Here is a 22,512-nt window from a genome sequence, read left to right as displayed (position 1 = left end):
GTATATTGATTGTTACTAATTTTATATGGAAGGCACAAAGTATATTGATTGATACTAATTTTATATGGCAGCCACAAAATATATTGATTGCTAATAACCCTAGCAATCAATATATTTTGTGGCTGCCATGTTTCCATGATTGCTTTTAATATGGCATTAAAAGCATTTTCTCATCCCAAAGACATTCATCATATAAACTCCAGAAGATAAGACTCATGATGATAGCAAAACATACCTAGTTTATTTTTATTTTGCCACTTAGCGAAGTGTCACAGTGTTTCAGCATTTTGTGCATGAGCAGCTGTTGTTGAATCAACAAAATATAATGTACATTTTACAGTAAAATATCTCAATCCTGCTTTCCCTTGCACATGGTCGGCGATTTTTGCCATCAATTGCCATTGCCTTTGTTTAGAACCTGGATGAGAAAGAATTCACCAGTTTTCCAGCAACCTGGCAAATCTTGCCAAATATTAAATTAAAGTCTATTGAGTACAAGAACTCCATAGACTTTGCTTTTTTCTGTATGAAGAGATTTTCATTCATGTCCACAATTTTTTTTCCAAGGATTCTACTCACATATTTGATTGTTGGATTAGATGCAGTGAATATACTTCTCTCATAAAATTGTTTTAAGTCAATAATAGCATTTTCATAAAGGCTGAGTTGCTTCTCTCACCACTTACTGTACATCAGTTCTGCTGAAGAATAAATAAACTACTGTTAGAAAGAGTACTCAAAAAGTGCTGAAATAGTTGCCAAAACGTATACTTTCTTTCACTTGCAACTTTTCATGTTGCATCCCCAAATTCAGTTGATAAGCAGATTTATTTAAAGACCATTTTCACCATTTAGAATTTGAATGCAAGGTAAAATGAGTCTTTCTTAGAGAAGAAAGATGTATCATCTTTCTCGCTTCTTGATGAAACAAAGATTTTAAACACATTTTGAAAAGAAAGATATGTTAACAGCTTTATTCGTGATGAGAAAATTCTGAGTTACTTTGAATTGTTAAAGCTCGTATGAAAAAAATAAAATGTAATAACATATCAGAACTGTAGTATCACAAGCTAACTATAAATGATTGTTGTTAGGGACCACCACCTATTTAAGATAGTTTGTTTATAGATAATTTTGCTGCCATTTACAAAATGAGGGACATAATACTAAGGATGTTCCCAAAACACTTAACATAAGCTGAAAGATCTGAGGTTATCTGACAAACAAATCCATTAAAATTAGCACCATTCTTTTGACCCCTTTATAAACTCAGTGGTATATAAATTAATTCCACTATGCATCTGAATGATGTTGAATAGTTCTGTGGTGTTTTCTATTATGCCATTTTTTTTTAAGTCCAGCCTTTCATTGCTTTCAGAAAGCACACTAGTATAATGAGTCCAGTAACTCTGAAAATACTCTATTGCTTGCAGTTCTGCAGATAGTAGCTCCCAAATTTTAATATATTTTTCAAAATGTAAGGGGCAGAAATAAAAATAGCATTTAACTCAAATCATTCTTTAAAAAAACTAACTTTTTAGAATCAAGTCTACATAAAGCAAAAGCAAAGATCTTATGAATAAGTTATCCATTGTTGGTGCTAAATTATACTGCTTGGTGGTATTGTCAAAAATGGCCCAATGGCAAAATACACAAGTACCAGATATTTTATTACAACATTTACACTTTATCCAATTTTTTAAACTCGGTTTTTGTATTTTCTCGATAAAATTCTATTCTTGCTTTCAAATTTTACACCATTTTTTATGAATTAATTTATTATTGCAAGAGAGGGATACTCTTCAGTGTTGGAAATACGTCCAGCAGGTTTTTTACTTACATGAGCTTTATTCGTTATAAATACCTTAAATCTCTCAGTGTATCAATATCACAGTAGAGTGATTTTTTATTAAAAACTTTTTGATACTTTTCAATTATACTTTGCCATGTTGTGAGGCCATGCTCTTCATCGGCAAAAAATATTTATATGGCTATCCATAATATTGGCAAAAAGTATTAATATGGATATGAGCGTAGCATTTTCCCATGATAGCTTTCCATTTTCACCAATATGACTGCAGATTATGATCCCTTCTATTGATACCTCAGCATTTTAGCACAGCAATGGACCACATACTGCAGTTTCTGGTGCATTCGAAATTTCAGATGTAGCTTTTTTCACTCGTACAGAATAATAAGACTGCTTAAATAGATCATGTACTTCATTTTCCCCGTCCTGATTTCAGGATTTGAGTGCCATGGTTGCGAACTCTGATTTATTTTTAAAGCAAAACCAGATTGCTGTGAACATGGGAGAGAACAACTTAAAAGAAAAAAAAAAAAAAAAAAGGCGGCACTAGACACATCATGGAATAGACATAAAGATACCCAGCTTCTCTCCAAACAGTTAGCGACTTTGGCGCGATGCACATAATTAGAAAGTACCAATTTTTTTAACATACTGACAATTACACTGGTGTGCAAAAATTAAGGACGAAGTCGAAAAATTAGCATATCAGCTGAACGAAGAGGCAGAGCGGACAGAAAGACCAATCAGGAGATTAAGTAAGGTGATGTACGGTAGCACATGCGCAGATATGCAGGTAGACGTAATGGGGGAGTGTCTGAGTATTATAAAGCATGTTGTCGGTGTAAGATCAGTATTTCTGGCAAAGAGATTGCACGCCGTATAGCAGTTAAAATCACACAGAGTTGCTGCCTCAGCGAGAAATGGCGAATAATCAATCTGTTAGGACGACATCTGGATGCTTTTACCCGAAGTCGAATCACTGGGAAGTTGGAGGAAGGCCGCAGTGTGACAAGTGTGGCTGCAGAGTTCGGAATTGCTCACAGCATCGTTTCACGACTTTGGAGACAATTTCAAACTACAGGAACAGCTATCCAGGGGTTTAGTAGTGGTCGTTTATGAGGAACTACACTCGCAGATGACCGGTATATTGCCTTACAGAGCAGAAGAAACAGGCGGCAGACAGCGGGAGAAATCGCTAGACACACGACACAGGTGACTGGACGACCGATATTGTGTTTTACTGTGGCCAGAGGACTGCACGGTGGTGGTCCGTTTGCACGACGCCCTGTACGGTGTGTACCTCTAACGCCTGCCCGCAATCATCCCTCGAACATCATTGAAAGGGACAGGTATGGAGGTGGCGGTGTTCTCGTTTGGAGAGGCATCATGCTTGGTAGTCATACAGACCTTCACATCTTTGACGCAGGTTCAGTCAACAGGACCCGTTATTGTAACGAGATTCTTCTTTCATATGTGCGTCTTTTTAGAGGCGCTATGGGTTCGCAGTTCCTTTTCATGGACGACAATGCACCATGTCATTGCACAGTAGCTGCCGAACAGCTCTTAGAGAGTGAGGATATTGAACGTATGGATTGGCCGGCATGATCTCCGGATCTCAATCCCATCAAGCATGTATGGGATTTTCTAGGCAGATGCTTGGCAGCTCGTACCTTACCACCAGTAACGATTCCGGAGCTTCGATTGGCGCTGCAAGACGAATGGGCAGCAATGCCTCAACAACTCATTGACACCCTTATTCTCAGCATGGGCAGACGCTGTGAAACCTGCCTAGCAGTCAGGGGAGATCATATCCCCTATTAAAGACTGGATGTTCCTTGCTGGACACCCATCACAGGGATGTTTCGGCCTTCAGTCGCATTGCACTCCATGCTACTTTTTCAATAAAGCGCCTTTTTATCCCTCTGATTTCTCTTTTAGTAAGTGTTGCTTACATTACTCATGTCCTTACGTATTGGGAATCTTACGGTATTAAATGTGTTGATTTGGAAAGCTTTTGTACAAAGTTATATTGAAAAAACCGTCTCGTCCTTAATTTTTGCACACCAGTGTATTTTTCGTATGTTTTTGATAAATATTTCGAAAACATTTCTAGCTGTGCAAGTCTAGCTGTCATCTTTCGCTCTGCTCATAAATTTATGTCACAAACCTAATACACCTCAACAGGAATTGGAATCGGTTGATAGACATTGTTATTTGAAAAACAGTTATTCCGCTTCCATCAGCTGACCACAAATCTTTGCTTTGAGAAATGCTGCTCTCAGCACTCCAGCGTAATATAATAGGAAAAACAATGCCTTCAATTCAGCTACGTTTGTCTCTTGTGCATCACGTTCTCTAGAGAATTTATTTCTTATTGATGAAATGTAAATTTTTGTTGATTTCACTAAATTTTCCATTATTTCTTTATCAAAAATTTGCAATAAACAGTTGGATTTTTCAAATTTCTAAAGCTTTTCTTGAAAACAGGTAAATGGGTGTGCGGTCATGTCCAAACGTTTTTTGAGGGTAATTATTTACTTAAGACTTTACTTTTTATTATTTGAGGGTAATTATTACCATGAGACAATATATCATTTTCATCTCTCGATCATCAATATACGTAGCGTATTCGGAAACTAAGTACCGTTTTATTCTAGCGCCGTCGTAGGCGTCCCGCGCATGCGCACTAGTCTTTCTTGTTCACTGACTTTCAATTGTCGCCATTTTGGTTGCTCTATGTTGTGTTTTCAGTTTACTGTGCACATTCAAAATGTTTAAGACAATTAGTTCTCCCGCTTACTGTGAGATTCGTGCAGTGATTAAATTTTTGAACGCGAGGAATGTTAAACCGGCCGAAATTTATCGTCAAGTGACAGAAGTTTACGGTGAATACACGATAAGTGATGGAATGGTGAGAAAGTGGGTAAGAATGTTTAATGCAGGTCGAACAAATGTCCACGCCGTGGTTGGCCTTCTGTTGTCACCAATAATTTGGTAAGGAAAGTTGATGAAGCAATTCATGAGAACAGACGCTTCACAACGACAACTCTTTCAGAGGCATTTCCACAAATTTCACGTACTGTTTTGTTCGAAATTGTGTCTGACCACTTGAATTATCGCAAACTGTGTTCCCGATGGGTTCCAAAAATGCTCACTGATGTTCACAAAACAAAGCGACTTGGTAGTGCCCTGACATTTCTCACGCGATACAGTGATGCGGGAGAAAACTTTTTAAACCAAATTGTGACAGGTGATGAAACTTGGGTGCATCATTTCACACCAGAATCGAAACAACAATCGATGGAGTGGAGACACACTCATTCTCCGAAAAAACAAAAGTTCAAAGTGACAATGTCATCACAAAAAATCATGTGCACTGTCTCATGTGTAGATTCCCCCCCCCCCGTCAAAATAACTAATCCATGAATTAATTTACTTGTGCCAAAAAATATTTTCTTTTCCTTTAGAGTTTAAAGACATTTTAAACGATATTCATTTTATGAACTCTTGATAACATGACCTTCGAACTTCGATACCAGTTTCGAGCTTTGGCGACAGATATTATATCGCGCATGCACAGCTGTTTCCCGCTATGATGGAACCGAGCCACGTCTGTTGCAGAGAGGTTTTCCTTCTTTACAATACAAATTTTTTTAATTCTAACCTTCATGGTACCGTATACTAGGATTAAACCCAGTTTTGTTTTATACGAGAACAGGTACTTTCTTTAGTTCATGCACTGCACATGCGATTCTCGAGGTTACTGGAAACCAAAAGTTGTTGGAAACTTGCTTGCCTTTCTAAAAAAACAATCAAATTGGAGCTGCGAAAATTGGCTCTATGCCAACTGCCCGAATGACACTAACGTGATACACAATTCGCCAAAAAAGTAATCTCTTCCGACGTCGGGTGCAGAAGTCGCCTTTTTTGGTGGGATCGTTGTATGAAATTCCCCGACTTTTCCAGATTTTGACTAAAACACTTAAATTCCCTGAATTTTTTGGTCAATTTCCGAATTCCCTGAGTTTTCCAGTTTTCCAGGGAGCGTGGCAACCCTGATTACATTTCTTTCACCGCGCGCATGCGTAAAGCATATATTACGCATAGATGAAATTAGAAAATTGCGACCAGAAAACTATTTGATGTGTATTCCTGATATTTATAATGACGAGGAATTTGATTTAAATCATATCAAAGATGGAGTACATCGAGATGAAATACTACATTTAGTAAGGAATTATAAGTCCAATACAATAAAAACATCTGCTCTGAAGATAAGGATAGTGCTGACAGATCAACCCAGTTCATTTCGCGCTGCGACGTTCCCCCACCCCAGGCAGAGCAGCGTGAAATTGATAACAGATTTCGGAATGGTTAGAGAAACAAAGGATATGCCATTATCCATTTTTTGCAGCAATTCCACTTTTTGTTTGATGGACATCGAAACATGCTTTTGCTTTGTAGATCCTTTGGCAGCTCCAGAATCGGAAATTCTTTTTGACATAATCGAAAGTTCAAGCTTACTTTTATAAAACTGCTCTAACAGTCTGCAAAAAATAATAAGCTGGATCCAATTAGAAGATTTAGGAACAACGCAATCTGCAACATTAACTGAAATAGATAATTAGATAAGTTTAGCTTAGCTTATACCATCCGTTACACATTAAATGTGCATGCGTAAAGGTATTATACACATGCGTAAATGTATTATGCGTTTATGCATGCACAGAAAATTTGTAGCTTTTGAAGTCCGGATTATAGATCATTCTGGATTATGGACGTCCGGATTAAAGACTTTTGACTGTAGAAGACAAACTACTGCAATATATTTTTGATTTAGTACTTCAAAATACATATATTCTTATAAGTATCTTTTATTAAATTAATTACTATAACATTCATAATTAAAGCAACAGTTTTAATGTACTTTAAAGAATGAAAAAAAGGAAATTACTTTTACAGGCTCTTTCACGGCTTTAACACCACAGCAGCTCAAGCAGCTATCTTTCAAGATATCATCTAATTGAAACTGAGCTAATTTTTCACACCATGTGCACTGAAGGTCAGCTCGTCTTAAACCAAGATCAAAACATGCTTCATTACTCAAGCTACATGCAGCAGTAGTAACCTACAGATACATTAAACATACATAAAATTATTGAAAATAGAAAAATGTTTGCCTAACAAGTTTATAAATTACAAATACAAAATTTCCAGCTTTGTTTCAGTACAAAATAGTTTTATAATTATTCTGATCTATAATGTCAAAATTTGACAAATTGCACACACACACACACACACACACAAAAAAAAAAAAAAAAAAAAAAAAAAAAAAAAAAAAAAAAAATCTCTCAAACTTATAATGTATACTTCACATCAGTATGCAGTAGGTGATACTATACAGCAGTTAGGTAAGGCACTTCCTATTTACTACAGTTTTTCTATGATGTGACCAGTTATTGAATTAGATCTTATTAAGTGATTAAGTACTTGTTGAGTGTGTCCTATGATTTTCAAGGCTGATGAATTTTATGATTATTAATAATAAATATTACATGTAAAAATAACTTGTAAAAGTCCTTAGAAACACATGAAATGATAAAATAATTTTATTGTGATTAGTATTTAGGCTACAGGTAGTCATGAATTTTGCATCAAACCAGAAAACATGTATACAGAGATTCATAAAAAGAAGAAGCAAATTTACGGCAATTGGCATTATGCTACATGCTGCCCATTAAACAGCACATACTTTCAAAGATTAGGCGACAGTCAATGGATGATTGATAATAGTCAGAATTATGAAATACATATTTCTGAAGCTCATGAAACCACTCATTCAAACCATGAATTAATTATCTCTGAAGAAACTGCTGATAATTGCAGCATTTCAAAAGCATTCTGAATGAAAAACTGAAAATTCAAGGAATAATTGTAAAGTTTGTCTTACTTCTCCTTATTTTAGATAAGCGCCTCAAAATTACATTGCAATCTGTGAGGAGCTTCATGCAGACTGTAATGTTAAGGATAAACAACAAATTCTTTACTGGCAGCGAGACCTAGGTTTATTATGATTGTGAGAAAGAATAGAATACAATTTTATAATAAAAGTACAATAATACAATGTTTCTGGACTGAAAAATGCTTATCCAATACTGAAAGTACGAGAATCCAAACCAAATATGAAAGTCCCCTTTACTACAATTTTTTGATAAACAGTGTGCTGTCTCTCCATCAGAAAAATCTACTTTGAAATGACAAAAGTATAGTGCATTAATAATATCCAAAAAATTAAATAAAATTGCATCAATTTATAAAAATTCATATCAGAACTTTTTTAATTATTCCAAGCAATGCAGAAAGCATGGAAAAGAGTACTTTGATGGCTACAAAGCTAATTAAAATAAATGCGTAGCCAAAAATACAATATGAAAATGGACAGTAACTTTTTGAACAGATATTTCATCTGTAATAGTAAATTTCCTTTAATAAGGTTAAAAACTCTTTATGTTAACTACATACAGGAAAGCTAATGTATTTTTAAGACTAAAAGCATTTGAAAGATATGGAAAATGAAATTTTATACTTCTCTCTAAAGAATCCATCACATAAAGCCTTTTGTGAAATTTGTGGATTAACTCTTTCACCTTGAAAGGGGCCAAAATCTGTTACCCTCAAACAACTAAAATGGCCATGTATGTGAATTTCTGTTGCAATGGATTTTCTTCCCCTGTGTTAAGTAGAACATTACAGGGTTAACAGTAACCTATTTAAGTGAAGTTATTACTTCTCCCTTAGAGATATTGTTCAGTTTCACCCACTATGCGCGGTTTTTCTTTAGGACAGGATTGTGAGCATTCATTGCGAAATGTTAACACTAAACAAAGGACAGGAAAGCTGCTTTAAAAGAATGACTGGCATGTCATTTAGCAACTCACAAAACCAATTAGCCATAGGGGGGAAGTAGAAAATAGATGCAGGCATTCAGATGACCTGTTTATGTCTGAATGCAAAAACGTTATGGGGGACTTTGTTCTGAAAAAGTTAAAGAATGAGCATTTAAATTTTCCAACTGTGGCTTCTAAATGGTTAAAGCAAACATCAAATTATTTAATATTAAAGTAGTTAAGTTTTTATACATTGTTCAGAAGCGAATGTCAGACAGCTGTAGTTCTCAAGTCCTATACAGTCAAAAGTTGTTAATTCGGACACCCATAATCCGGAATGATCTATAATCCGGACCTCAAAGCTAAAAACTTTCTGCGCATGCACCGCGTTGACGCATGCGCATAGGCGTTTAAGCGTGTGCGTAAGACGCTTGCGACTGCGCATTTGCGTGCGCACAAGCGCAGAATACGTTTTTGCTGCGTGTTTAATGTATAACGGACGGTATAAGCTAAAATTATCTAATTGTCTATTTCAGTTAATGTTGATGATTGCGTTGTTCCTTAATCTTCGAATTGGATCCGGCTTATTATTTTTTGCAGACTGTAAGAGCAATTTTATAAAAGTCAGCTTGAACTTTCGATTATGTCAAATAGAATTTCCGATGCTGGAGCTCCCAAAGGATCTACGAAAACGAAAATATGTTTTGATGTCCAAACAAAAAGTGGAATTGCTCCAAAAAATGGATAAAGGCATATCCTTTGAACTGGAAGTTGATCTGTCAACACTATCGTTATCTTCAGGGCAGATGTTTTTATTTTATTCGGCTTATAATTCCTTATTCAATGTAGTATTTCATCTCGATGTACTTCGTCTTTGATATGATTTAAATCAAATTCCTCGTCATTATAAATATCACGAATACAAATCAAATAGTTTTCTGGTTGCAATTTTCTAATTTCGGATATGCATAATGTATGCTTTACACATGCGCGCGTTGAAAGAAATGTTTAATACAGTAAACAAATAAATATTAAGCTTTTTTTTTTTGTAAATTTTGATACCCTTTAGATCATAAGTCTTACACATTTAATTAAAGCACAAGTCTTACACATTTAATTGTTAACTCCATACGGTATTTTCTCCCTCCTTTCTGCATGCCTTCATGGTGTAATTGGAAGCATACTTGACACGTTCGAGAAGTCTGGGTGTCTTCAGCAACAGAAAACTTAATGGCTCTACAGTGGCACCCGATCTAAAAGGTGGTGCATGATTTGGCGTCACCATCAAGATTTGGCGTTAGGTCCCTAATGCCCAGTTGCCCTTCAAATGGGAAAGTATATAAGGTATTTTCTCCCTCCTTTAAGAATGCCTTCATGGTGTAATTCGAAGCATGCTTGATGCATATTCAAGAGGCCGAGTGTTTGAATCCCAGCAAGGGGACTGCACATTTTTCACATCTCCTGCTTTAAAATAACCTAATGATTCTACAACTCAGTTACTGGTTCAGTTTTAAAAATGAAACTAAAACCAGATATAACTCTTTCAAAAGAAGCTATGCGATCAGATCTGTCAACTAATATTTCAATCATAATTTATCCAAGTTATAAGATTTTTGAATTTTCCCTTTTCACTTTTCATGCCACTCTCATATTATAATGACATCTTAATATGTATACATATCTATATTTTAAGATTTCCTTATACTTTAACCGTTTGACTGCTACACGACGCAAAAGCGCTGTGTTCATTTGTCTCGGAATCCGCGACACAGTTAGTTATTTTAAAATGCACTCATGTTACAAAGTTCGTGTGAGGTCAGACTATGTACGTTCACACCCATGGAGCAACAAAGACACACTGAAACTCGCTACGCTGTCGCGGTTTTTGAGACAAATGAACGTAGCGCTTTAGTGCCGCGTAGGAGTCAAACAGTTAAATTTAAAAATTAAATATTTTTATGAAGTATTAAATTTAAATCTAAACTCTTTATTTTTTTAAACTTGCAACAATCTTTATTTTACATTAGTGTGTAACTGTGTTAATTAATAATTTCATCTGAAATATCTTCACCTTTAAAAGAAAGAACATTATTTTTACTTCCTAGTACAAAGTAAAAGCAGTATTGCAGTCGAAAAAATTTCAGGTATCACAGTTCAAAGAAAATATTTATTTCGTCTGCTCTCGAATCCATTTGATGACATTTTTGCCTGACATCAGTATGTACTGAGAGAACAAAGGATTTTTACCAAAACGGACTGTAAAATGTATTTAGAATAGAATTTTTTTGTGACATCTGTATATGCGTACGCATGTAAAATAATTCAAAAACCAGCAGCCTCAGAACATTGAAATTTTGTATATGGGACTGCTATAACATGTAGTTGTGCACCTCCCTTTTTAGTCCCAATTAGTCGCACCAAAGTACATGAATATATATGTTCATTATATATATATATATATATATACACCCCTCTAACCAGCTCAATGAGTTTGTTTTTCTTTGTTCTGATATATGTTGGTATATTGTGCATTTTTAGCTTTAAAAGTGGTTCAATTATGTTGTTCTAATGTTCCAATTATGGTTTTTATGCTAGTTAATCTGCATGCAAAAGTTGTAGAATTGCGAACAATTTATATGTTGCTGGAACAGCTTCAGTATAGCCCACCTTCAAAATTTGTCTAATTTTTTTGGAGCCAAAGTGTGTCAAATACTGTGTTTTGAAAAATGGTTACCATTAAGATTTCCGATGAAACTGCGTGTTTCAAAAATGGCGACCATCTTGTTTTCACCAGAATTTATGGATAATAGAAACAAATTTATGACTACTATACACAATTTCAAAAGAAAAAACATTTTAAGCATTGATTGAGATTAAAATGATGTAATTTTTAAAAACCTTTAGATATTTTGCCTTTAACAAATAATTATGTAATTAAGAATTAATTAACTGTAAATTAAGCTTACTATAGGCAAACCAATATCTTAGCTTAATTGATTTTTCAGCCCCACATGTTTTACATCTCGAAATACTACCATTGGATGACTTTTTCTGAGTAACTAACCAGCACAGTATTTTGCATTTTTCACAACAAACTCTATCCTTCAATAACCCACAATCCATCAAAAATCCTCTAAAAAGTTCATACTCTCTTGTTAATTCATACATAAAATATCTGTTTGGAATACATGGCTTTCCCGAACTTTTACGCTTATTTGAAAATTCCCACCTTAAATTTTCCTTCAAGATCTCCTGATACTTAATAACACTATTGCTAAAAGCAGGTTTACAGCAACCCGTAACAAAATGCAAAAAATCTCACCTTCAAAGTAGCCAAAAATCTTATCTCCAAAACAATATTCTCCATGACGTCTGAGCGTTAAGTAATCGAAGATAACACTGTTACGAATTTTACATTTAGATAGTTAATTTTAGTAGAATCATAATTAAAATTGTTGTATTTCCTGGGCAATGCAGAGTGAGACAAATTTTAAGAGAAAGCTATGCCGGAAAAGTAAGGATACAGGGTCACGAGCATTTAACTTTGAGTAAATGAATATCTCGGTAATTTGTGTTGAAATTTAATAAACGTAATTCCATAAATTTACGGTTGTTTACGCTGCGTTATCCAAATGGTATAGGTTACCACATCCTATCATTTATCGCTATGCCTGGCGATATTTTTTGGTGAAAAATCTGGGTGGGCTATACTAAAGGATAGCCAAAGTTGCTTAAGTGCTACTAAGCCTAACAAAGATGTCATTTGTTTACACCTGAAACTCTTAGTAGAATAGTGAATCAAGTTGGTTTCTACACCAATATTACTGTCTTTTTGCCAAGTGGGTCTAAAGATAAACATTCAGTTTTGTGCACCAAAAAATCTGCCTTCTTGCCCACCGGGTCGAACTGCTTGTTTTGCATGCAAACTAATTTTTATTGTACAATTTTTTAACTGTTTTTGGTGTTTTATGTTTTTCTGCATTTTACAATTTTTTATGAAGATGTTTCGAGTTTTGACGAATTTTTCCCTCGTTGTGTAGTGAAACCTGAATTGATTGAACGAGAAATATATCTCTAATGAAAATTGAGTAAAATAACTTTAAACGAAAGACAGCAAAAAATATGCATAATTTAACAGGCCATACAAGAAAGTTGCATGGAAATTTTTTTAGAACATTAGAAAATATTTTTTATTATTATCAAGGACACTTATAATTGCTGGAATGCTTTGTAAGAGTTTTTTGCCCACAAATAAGTCAGCCAGATATGTCTATTTATATTTGTAACTAAAATTAAGCCATATCATTCATATCATCTACCTTCTACTGCTTTTCAACTAGATGGTTTCGGTCAGTCTATATTTTAGGGTACTCCTTGTATTATTGCTAAGTTGTTGTTTCATGTATGGTAACCTGAGTATTTTACGTTAAATATTATGTAAACCCTATTATAACACGTTTGGTTGTAATGCATGAGGGTGTTGATTTTGACTGTGGGGAAAATATTTATATATAAGGGCTTATTTATGAGTTGGATATAGATTACAAAGTATGTTGCTTATTTTATGTTTTACACCGTAAAATGCCTGCTCATGGTACAATTAACCTGAAGTTTTTGTACATTTTGGAATGAATGGGAAAGAAAACATTGATTGACTGGTGTGTAAATGAAAATTTAAATGGTTTTGTTCACTTCTCGGTAAATTATGCAATAAGATTTAAGAATTTGGAAACCGGAGCTCATATCAACACTATGGAAGGTATGTGGGGCGTAATGAAAAAGGGTTTCAGAAAGAAATGCCTTCGGCAGTATGAAGGATATTTTGAAGTTTGACTTTCGCGAATTTACTTGGTGACGGCAGTATACAGATTCTAGTTTAGATAATTTTAAATAGTTCTTGGATGCTGTTAAAGAATTTTGTATGTCACACATACTGAAGAACCTGAAATTTTTAAATAAGGTAAGCCAATATATATATATATTTTAACTGAGTAGATTAGATAACATGTATTTCCATTCTTATGTTATTTCCTTGTTTGATTTAAAATGCGATTTATTGAGATTATATATTTTTTGTTTTAATAATGTTTTACTGTAATGCTTCAGACGCCGTTTTACTGGGAGGGTGTTGGATTTAAACAGGAATGGCACCAAACAATCACCTGAAATATATTTTTACCATGGTTTCAATTAATGTCATTGAAGGAAGAAAGTAATATTGGTATATTTCTAAGTTTTTTAATGAAATGAATCCAGACTTTTAGAACATAAAGAAAGAGATAATTTGCCCCATAGGAAAATTGCGCAACATCTTTTCATCAACTCATTTCAGAACATTATAACTGACTTCATTAAAAACATAAAAAGGCATAACAATTCCCTCTCTCCTAACAGCAGCAAGCCTTCAGGATAAGATAACAGAATGAGGCAGGCAACACTGACAATCGCAAGCTTATATGCAGTCAAGTAATAAGGAGAAGCAGACATTTCATTTTAATAATTTCTTCCAAGATGCAGTCTGAAGACAGAATAATTTAAAAAAAAATAGCCTTTTCAAGCAAAATTATAAGCACTTACATGTATTAGTAAACCACTTCAGTAGTAGAAATTACCAAATTTTATAAATATGCCAAATTCTGGCAGCTATGCACATAAGTTTTTTTTTTTTTTTTTTTTTAGTTTTAACAAAGAACATCACTATTTTCATGTATATTCATTTACTGTATCTAAATTCAAACAGTTATCTGCTTTTAAATAAATTTATAGATTAATTTTTGGGATGAATACCCAAGTACAAAGAACATCATGCACATTGTCTTTTTTTTTTTTTTTTTTTTTTTTTTTGCAATTACAAGTCATCATTCCTTTTCTTCAGTAAAAAATAACCAACTTGCAACCAATATCTCTCACTTAATAAATAATTTAATTAAAGAAATAAAGCATGACTAAATGTCAAATCTTAAACTATCTATAATTTCTTTTTGTTACAAATAATTTAACTATAACTAATATTCTAAAATATAAAACATTTCATTATATCAAACACACACAAAACCAATACATACCAAAATTGTAAGTGAAAGCAGAAGCTCATTTGCGAAGCCGATGGCTTTATTTAACATCTTAGAGTTTTTCTGGGAGGGAAAAGGAAAACGATGTAAAAATTATGAATTAAAATGATTTAAACAATAAAATTAACATTAAAATAAATAAATAAAATCCAAAAGGGCTTTTTTTAATGTTTTGTGTGTTACCTTTATTTATTAAATATTATGTTCTATGTACTCAAACCATAAAATTCAGTTCAACAGCAATATCACAAAATAATTTTACAACGAGCACGTCTTTAGACTTTCTAGTACAGAGTCCCTCGCGCTGGAGATAAAAAAAAAAAAAAAAAATGTTTTTCCCGCCACACTGTATTGCCATTGCTCGATTTGAAATTGTTTAGTTTTTTAATCAAAAATTCATTAAAGTTTTACAAAATATGAAATAGATAATTTAGAAAATTCCAAATTTGGGCTTCGAGGTGCTCATATTCGGACGGAAACGTACAGCATTCAGAAATTGATGGCTCTAGGTACCGTTGTTTTATCACAATGCAAGAAACATAAATTCCTTTTTGTAAAATCTTGATTATTTAATTTCTTTAAATATAATACAGGGCTGTAATATTTGGTGGCAACAGTTTGAAAAGTGAATCCACATTTAAAGTTTCCAATACAAAATGGCAAAACAAAATTAATAGCCCTTCTAGGCTGATGACCTTTGGGCTAATAATCCAAAAAAATTAACAAAACAATGAGATCTTTTAAATCAAATAATTTATATCTGTAACACGGAAGAGAATTTGATTTGATAATAATGCCTCGACAAGTAACTTAAAATACACTGGTTTCCAAAAATTACTAAAGCCAATCCATATAAAATTTGAGTATGTTCTCAAATACAAAGAGTTGCTGAGTAAAACTGCTATTCGCAAATTAGTGGTGCTGCAATCGGAATATGTAATCAGCAAACAGCATAAAATTGCATGTTTGAGAGCAAGGCCTGCAAATTTTGCTGCAATATTCAGATGAAATCTGAACAGCCAATTTGTAACAATAACCTCCAGGCATTAAGAACTACAGTTTTGCAGAGCTATTGAGGGACTAGAGGCATGACAAAGACGAACAGAAATGGCCAGATGGCTAAATCAGAGTCCTTCTGTGGTTTACAGACTTGGCAACAATTTCTAATTCAGATTTGTCATCCAGGAGATCAGCCAAAAACGGCCAACTACTAAGACAACCGCTATTTGTTGTTATACACATGAAGGAATAGAACTATAACTCAACTCAGATCATCTCTTGCTGCCGCCACCAGAGGGTTAGTGTCAATGCGTAGAAGGCTTCACGAAGGAGTTCTGTACACGAGGCAACCAGCCACTTATGTGAAACTCAAACCCCATCATATAAGGGAATGCTTGAGTTCGGCATGTCAACAGTTCACTGGATGGCTGTTCTTTTTACGGATAAGTCCAGGTATAGCCAAAAGCCACAGTAGGCATTATTTAATTTCGAGAGATGATCTCCTCTAGAACCTATTATCCTCCATCAAGCATTGGTGAAAGAGAAGCATATATATGAGGTAGTATCTGTGTTTGGGATGGTATTTCTTTGGGTGGACACATGAACCTCCATGTCTTCCCAGATGGAATCATGAATGCTCAGACCTATAGAGATGACATCCTTGATATTTATGTGTAACCTTACGCTGAAACAAAATGTGATGATTTCCTGCAACAGGATGACAACACTACTCAGTACAGGACTTACATTGTGGATTATTATCTTCAGCAGCAAATAATTCAGCGCATTGAGTGGCCAGCTCGATCACCGGACCTGAATACTATTGAGCATATTTGGAATGCTTTAAAGACATATAGCTGATCTCAATCCTTCTCTTTAGACTCTTGCCACACTTGCAAATGCTTTGCAAGAACAATGGCTTTCACTTCCTATGGAACTGATAGACCGCATTACACACTGCTGTATTGCTTCTAGAGGAGATCATATTCATACTAGAGGTAATTTTCCTGTTACCAAACTGATACACCCCATTTGTTCATTTTCCGATAATTTCTATAACACCATAACTGCTAATTTCTTTTCATGTTATTTTATATCTTATTATATAGTGCATACTGTGTAGTTTCATAAAATTCTACAGTAATTGTCATTTTTATGATTTTTCCTATGATAACCATTGTAATTTAGGGAAATAACATAAAACAATCATAAAGAACATACGATTACAGACGGAATGAATTACACATCTTTATGCTATACTGACTCCAAAGTCTCTATGTAGTTATATGTCTACACAGTGACTCTGGTGAATCTGTCTATTACACGAACAGGTTTTGCCAGATAGTCTGCAGCTGCCTATTGTTGTTACAAAAGTGTTCTACCTTATCTTTGTAAGGTTGTTTTGAAGAATTGCTTTTCAGTTTGTCATCTTGGTGCACTAAATAATGATATTATTTAGTGTTACAATATTTGTTTCTTCATTTTAACTTCAAAGCAAAATGGTGATTGACTGACTCACTGTTACTGCATTCAATTTTTTGAACTGAATATTCAAAGTGATTTCTTTATTATCTAACATTTTTCTTTATTTTATAATTTTCTTAAAATTTATTGTTTGTGTTTTAATAATGACTAAAAATTTGATCAATAAACATATATGGAATCATCTGAAAGAAAAAGGTTTATTTACATATTATACTCTCAGAAAATACTTTTGCATGTATTATTTATTTTCCCATACCTAAGGTTTGGCAAAATCCAAAGAACAGGTTAGGGGATCAGGGAAGTTGAACTAAAATCCAAACTGCTTTTATCTTGACTGATTCTCATTTTCAGTATTATATAAATTTTTAAAGACACTGTAATAACGAGTAACATAATAAAACATAAAAGTCAAAAGAGAATTAAGGTTTTAAAAATTATTCAGTTATCTATTTATATTTAAACTGTGCATTAAAGATGTAAAAAAAAAAAAAAAAAAAAAAAACCCCGCTATACAGCTATGGTTAGCTTTGTTGCATCAACATCATTTTGCATTAATATTTTTTATAACAAAAATGAAACATTTTAAATTTTCATTAAAAATTCATTTTTACACAAGCCAGCCTTGGGAGTCCACAAGAGCACAATAATGGGAGATAAAACAGCTATACAGTATTCCTTTTTATCCACAATGGGAGTATTCATTTTGCCAATGGCTCATTGTTATCCACTTTTGGTAGTTTCATTTATATTGTGGCAAAGGAAATACTGAATTTAGAATCATCAATGAAGTTCTCAGTAGTCCCAATTTAAATATTTCTTCTATCTACTTTTCTCCTAATATTTGAGAGATCTGGTTTGGATTAACTGATTATGACAAAGCAGTTTAAGAGCAGGGATGCCTTTATAGAGGAGTTTGTAAGGGAACCTGGCTTATATCCACATTAGATGTAGGGAAAATCATAAAAACAACTATGCAGCTAGCTCATTTGTCATGACTTCAGCCAAGTCACCCTGAATTTTTTCTCATTCTGTGGTTGGAAAGTATGAAAAGCAATGTTACAATTATTTAGGAGTTTAGTCATTTTCTTAAAGTCCACTCTGTTTTTAACATACACGTGAATTGATCTCATCTTCACACAAGACTCGCGAGTTTCAGAAGAGTTTTGCACAAATAGTTCATAAATTTCCAGCCAATGCGGCGTGTCACTAGGAGATACGATGGGCAGGTGTATGTCTACTACAGACGCTCCTCCTCCTTCACTTTCTGCGCTCGCACTATCCAACATCTCGAAGCGAGTAACTTGCATAAAGTCCATCGGCTCAGCAGATTCTGGAACTTTTGCTGGGTTTTTCGGGAATTTCCATTTTGCATCTTCCTCCGGTTTATCGTCATTAACTTCATTTGTTCTCAGCCTCTTTGTGACGGTCACCTTCTCCACATGTGGTGGTTGCAAACTATTTGAGGGTTGTGCCATTTTCTGCTCTCTTTTAGTTTTCTGGTGTTCATTTGTGGCAGTAAGTGGTTTATCTGTACCATGCACCTTTACCAGACAATAAAGATCTTTTTTCATAAAATTCGGGAACATAACCTTCATCATAAAGTCCTCGGCAGATAATCCAGTATTTCCAGTCTTCTTACCAGCACATGAGTCAGCCATCTTGCGCTGCGGCAGTAGCGATCTCGTAGAGTGAAAAGACTTAAGAGAACCAATCTCGCTCTCAGCTCATTGTCCAAAGAATCATTCACAGTCCTAATACATCTGATACAGTGCTTTCTATGTCACTTCTTAGTCTTTTGGTCACAATCGGAATATCGGGAACATTGTTGGAGCAGGAAGGTATCACAGCAATCTTAAATGGAAAAAGATTCAGGTCTGACCACCCCATCCCACCCACCATGGAGCCCAACAAGGGGACGCAGATTCCTACGCCAAGGCTAGCCGGACCAATATGCAAACTGTAGTCCCACAGTCAGCTTTTCCAAAAGCAGGTACTCCCGAAAGCTTGTCCCCAAGCCACTGACACAAGGACTAGTGACCAGCCGATTGACACCCGTGAGGGCGACATGGTGCTTCCCATTTAACTGAAGCAGAGGCCAAAGCAGTGTGCTGGAGACAGTACCTCGCCCCTCAACTACCAGTACCCTCCTTTCCAGTGACACGGGTCTCCACGCACGGCAAACACATGGGCAATTTTCTCGCCACTTGAAGAACTAGGACAAGGCTGTCCCAGTTTCTTATGATGAGCCTGAACCTCAGAAGAAGAAACCACAAGGGAGAAGGAAAACGAGAAAAGTTGCAGTTAAGAGGAGAGGGGGCAGAAAAGAAGAGAGATCACTGGGATTCAAGGATTGTGACACCCGATCACCAAGACTGTAATCCCCTGAAGGATCTTCACCTGCTATGCTTTTAGCTGGGCATGTTGGAGCGGCCTTCACGCCTAGGGCGGCCCTACCAGGAGCTATGCTCCCGATGTACTTCGCCCGTTCCGCCCAATGACACCCCCGCCACATGGAGGCAGCATAGCAGGACTTGGGAGGGGGGTCAATCAGCCTAGTAGAACAGGAGACATAAAACTGCCTTTTTTTTTTATGTGTGTGAGTACAACAGTCATCTAAATAAGGTTTCTATGTGTAAATAATTTTTAGTTATAATAATAGCTCACAGATTGCACGAACACAAAAGTTACTTCTTCATTATGCACACACATCCTAAAATTAATGGCAAATGCGTAACAGAAAATTATCTAAAATATTATAATAAAAATTATACATAACTGAAGTATTTTTCATATCGTCACATAAAAAGTACTTCAGGTAAATTTTATCTAGGGTTTTAGAAATAGGTGATAAACATATGGAACATAATGTATAAGAGTTTTAATTTTAATACAGAGGTTTCCCATCTTATGAACTTTCACAGATATGAACAAACCTATCCTCAATGAGAGAAATTTATTAAGAGTTGGATTTCGGAGCCTCAGTTTTAAGAAAAACCAAGACCCAAATTCTGACACTCATGCTTAAGTTAATGGCTGCTGCACATGATGCCATACAGTGATTCATCTTATTTTTAATGAAAGAAAATGAAAACCAGTTCAGAAAACTTTACGAAGTTATTTTCTTACAAGAGATGCTTCAGAAATCAGTGTTACTGGCACATCTAACAAGCTAACTCCTTCCACCTTTCATGCAGCCTCGTTATAAATGTGCCCTTATAAACAAGTTTTTAAAAGGGGAATCGGACATTAACTGACCCCCCAACCCATGTGAAAATTTACTAACCTTATCTTCACCCCATTCACACATACCACAAAAATGGCAATCTAAGGTCTGTACTGTAATAATTATTTATTTATAATTTTTAATGGTAAAAATTTACAACTGTGTACCTCTTGTTTTTTTGGTGATTCTTTTTTGATGCCAAGATTGGCACCAGAAAGGCACAATTTCAAGACAGCCTTTTTTCCTTTTTTTTCACCCAAAATTGCCACCACACAAAACCAAAATAAGACGCCAAAGAATTGCACAAACTCGGTGTCCATGTACACATCGATCTATTTTCACTTAAAAAAGAATCGGAGAATTGCACAAACTAGGCACTGTGCACTGCCTCAACTTCGTCCATGTACACATTGATCTATTTTCACGAAACAAAAAAACCAGGAAGTTAAAACTATCATGGTAACCAGAATGGGGTTTCATCACTAAAATGAACAGAATTTGTCGCCAATTGAAGGGGCACCCAATTCTACACTAAAGCCTTTAATTTATAAAGTACTATATTTAAAATGTGTTATTTATTTGTTCATTTTCAGCTGTTTCTTTGATTGTAGTAACATCTCTTAGCTTGTGAATATTTGTAGGAGATATGTAGTTAACATTTTCCAAAGAAATTCATGGCACGAATGGTCATTTCAAATGCAACTCGTTGTACGCTGGTAAGCATCTGTATATATAAATGCATGTTTTCACAACTGATAAATTCATCGATACCACTTACAGAAACCTGTGATTACATCTAAAATACAGTAAAATAAGCAAATTATACTAAGTACATTATTTAGGCCTTTGATATGATCAAAGACTTAATGTCTTTATAACTGTAAATTTATAATCTTGCTGAATATAATTTTTAAAAATTGTTTTGTAATAATTATGCTGCATTTCTAAGGTGGACCTCTAATGTTTATCTGAGTTCAGAGGTTGTAGAACACTGACGGTTCATTCTAAGCTCAACTTCTGATGAATGAATAAGTGGTGCTACATGAAACTTTCCTCATGTGCAGTATAAATGTGGATCAGCTTACCTTGGTCTTCCAGAAAGCATTAAATATCCTCAAGTAGACAGCTTTTGTGAGCTTCCCTTAATTTAATGTTGTGACCCACAGACTTCAATAAAGAAAACTTACAATTTTTTTTTTAATTGAAGTCAGAAAAAAGATATGAGTAATAAAAAATATCTACAAGCGAAATATCTTTGTAAAATTATTTCGAAAGGACTGTTCTCAAGACTAGCATGCTAGGTATTTTGCAGCTCAACACAATATCTGCGGATTCTAAATTTTGCTGCACAATGCCTCCCTCTAAAGTATAAAAACATTTCCGCCTCTAAATTATACTTAAGTATTTAAAACAGACTCCTTTTACACTTAAATTAAATTTACTTTTACACTTAAATAAAATTTTTACACACACTTAAATTTTGGTTATTTTGATTCTGATCCACTGAAAACTACATTTCTAAAAGTAAAAATTCTTCTAATACTATATTATTCTTTCTCTATATATGAGCTTCTCTTCTTTCAATTTGCTGACAACATGGTTTAGAAAAATATGAAGGTTAAGAATATTTATGACATAATACCCATTTTACTATTACAACATCAATTAAATCGTCAAAAGCAAAACAAATGGAACAGTAACAGGAAAAACGGATACTATATAATATAATATTACTACGGATATGGACAAATACCTAAAACAGGTACATTTCACAGAAGTTTAAATACTGCTCACCAAAGCTGAATGTATGTAAAGCGTCGACACTTTAATGGGAGAACTCGCGCTTCGAAGCGACCGCAACGCTCGTAGCGGTAGCGATGTGGAAACACAATCAGTAAAATTGCGCATGCTCTTTTTCTTTTCAGTCATTGGTTGTTTTCTATTCCAGATATTCTACAGATTTGTTTGATTTTACCCAAATCTTGTTAGCTGCTAACGTGAATTTCTTGTGTTAGTTATAACTTATTAATTTGTTAT

The 22,512-nt window shown here is 34.6% G+C and overlaps 1 protein-coding gene across 4 annotated transcripts in view; it reads right to left on the bottom strand.

The window, feature by feature from the left end:
* The window catches only part of LOC118183817 (selenoprotein F), a 35,299-nt gene that overhangs the window by 5,504 nt on the left and 7,283 nt on the right, over positions 1-22,512 (bottom strand). For 2 of the 4 annotated variants that reach the window (XM_085820035.1, XM_085820033.1), the window contains exons 2-3: positions 14,763-14,831; positions 6,765-6,938 (exon numbers count right to left, since the gene is read on the bottom strand). In XM_085820035.1, coding sequence (XP_085676161.1) covers positions 6,765-6,938; positions 14,763-14,819 — 231 coding nt within the window. In that variant the 5' untranslated portion in view covers positions 14,820-14,831. Of the gene's footprint in view, positions 1-6,764; positions 6,939-14,762; positions 14,832-22,228; positions 22,355-22,512 lie in introns of those variants that run through there. The other 2 variants (XM_085820032.1, XM_085820034.1) reach the window with 2 other exon arrangements.

Source organism: Stegodyphus dumicola, chromosome 7 (assembly GCF_044657685.1).
Source record: "Stegodyphus dumicola isolate Sdum_Otavi_A_Nest chromosome 7, ASM4465768v1".
In the NCBI taxonomy this organism is placed as follows: domain Eukaryota; kingdom Metazoa; phylum Arthropoda; class Arachnida; order Araneae; family Eresidae; genus Stegodyphus; species Stegodyphus dumicola.
Note: the sequence above shows the minus strand (reverse complement) of the source record. Positions and strands in the feature narration are given on the sequence as shown.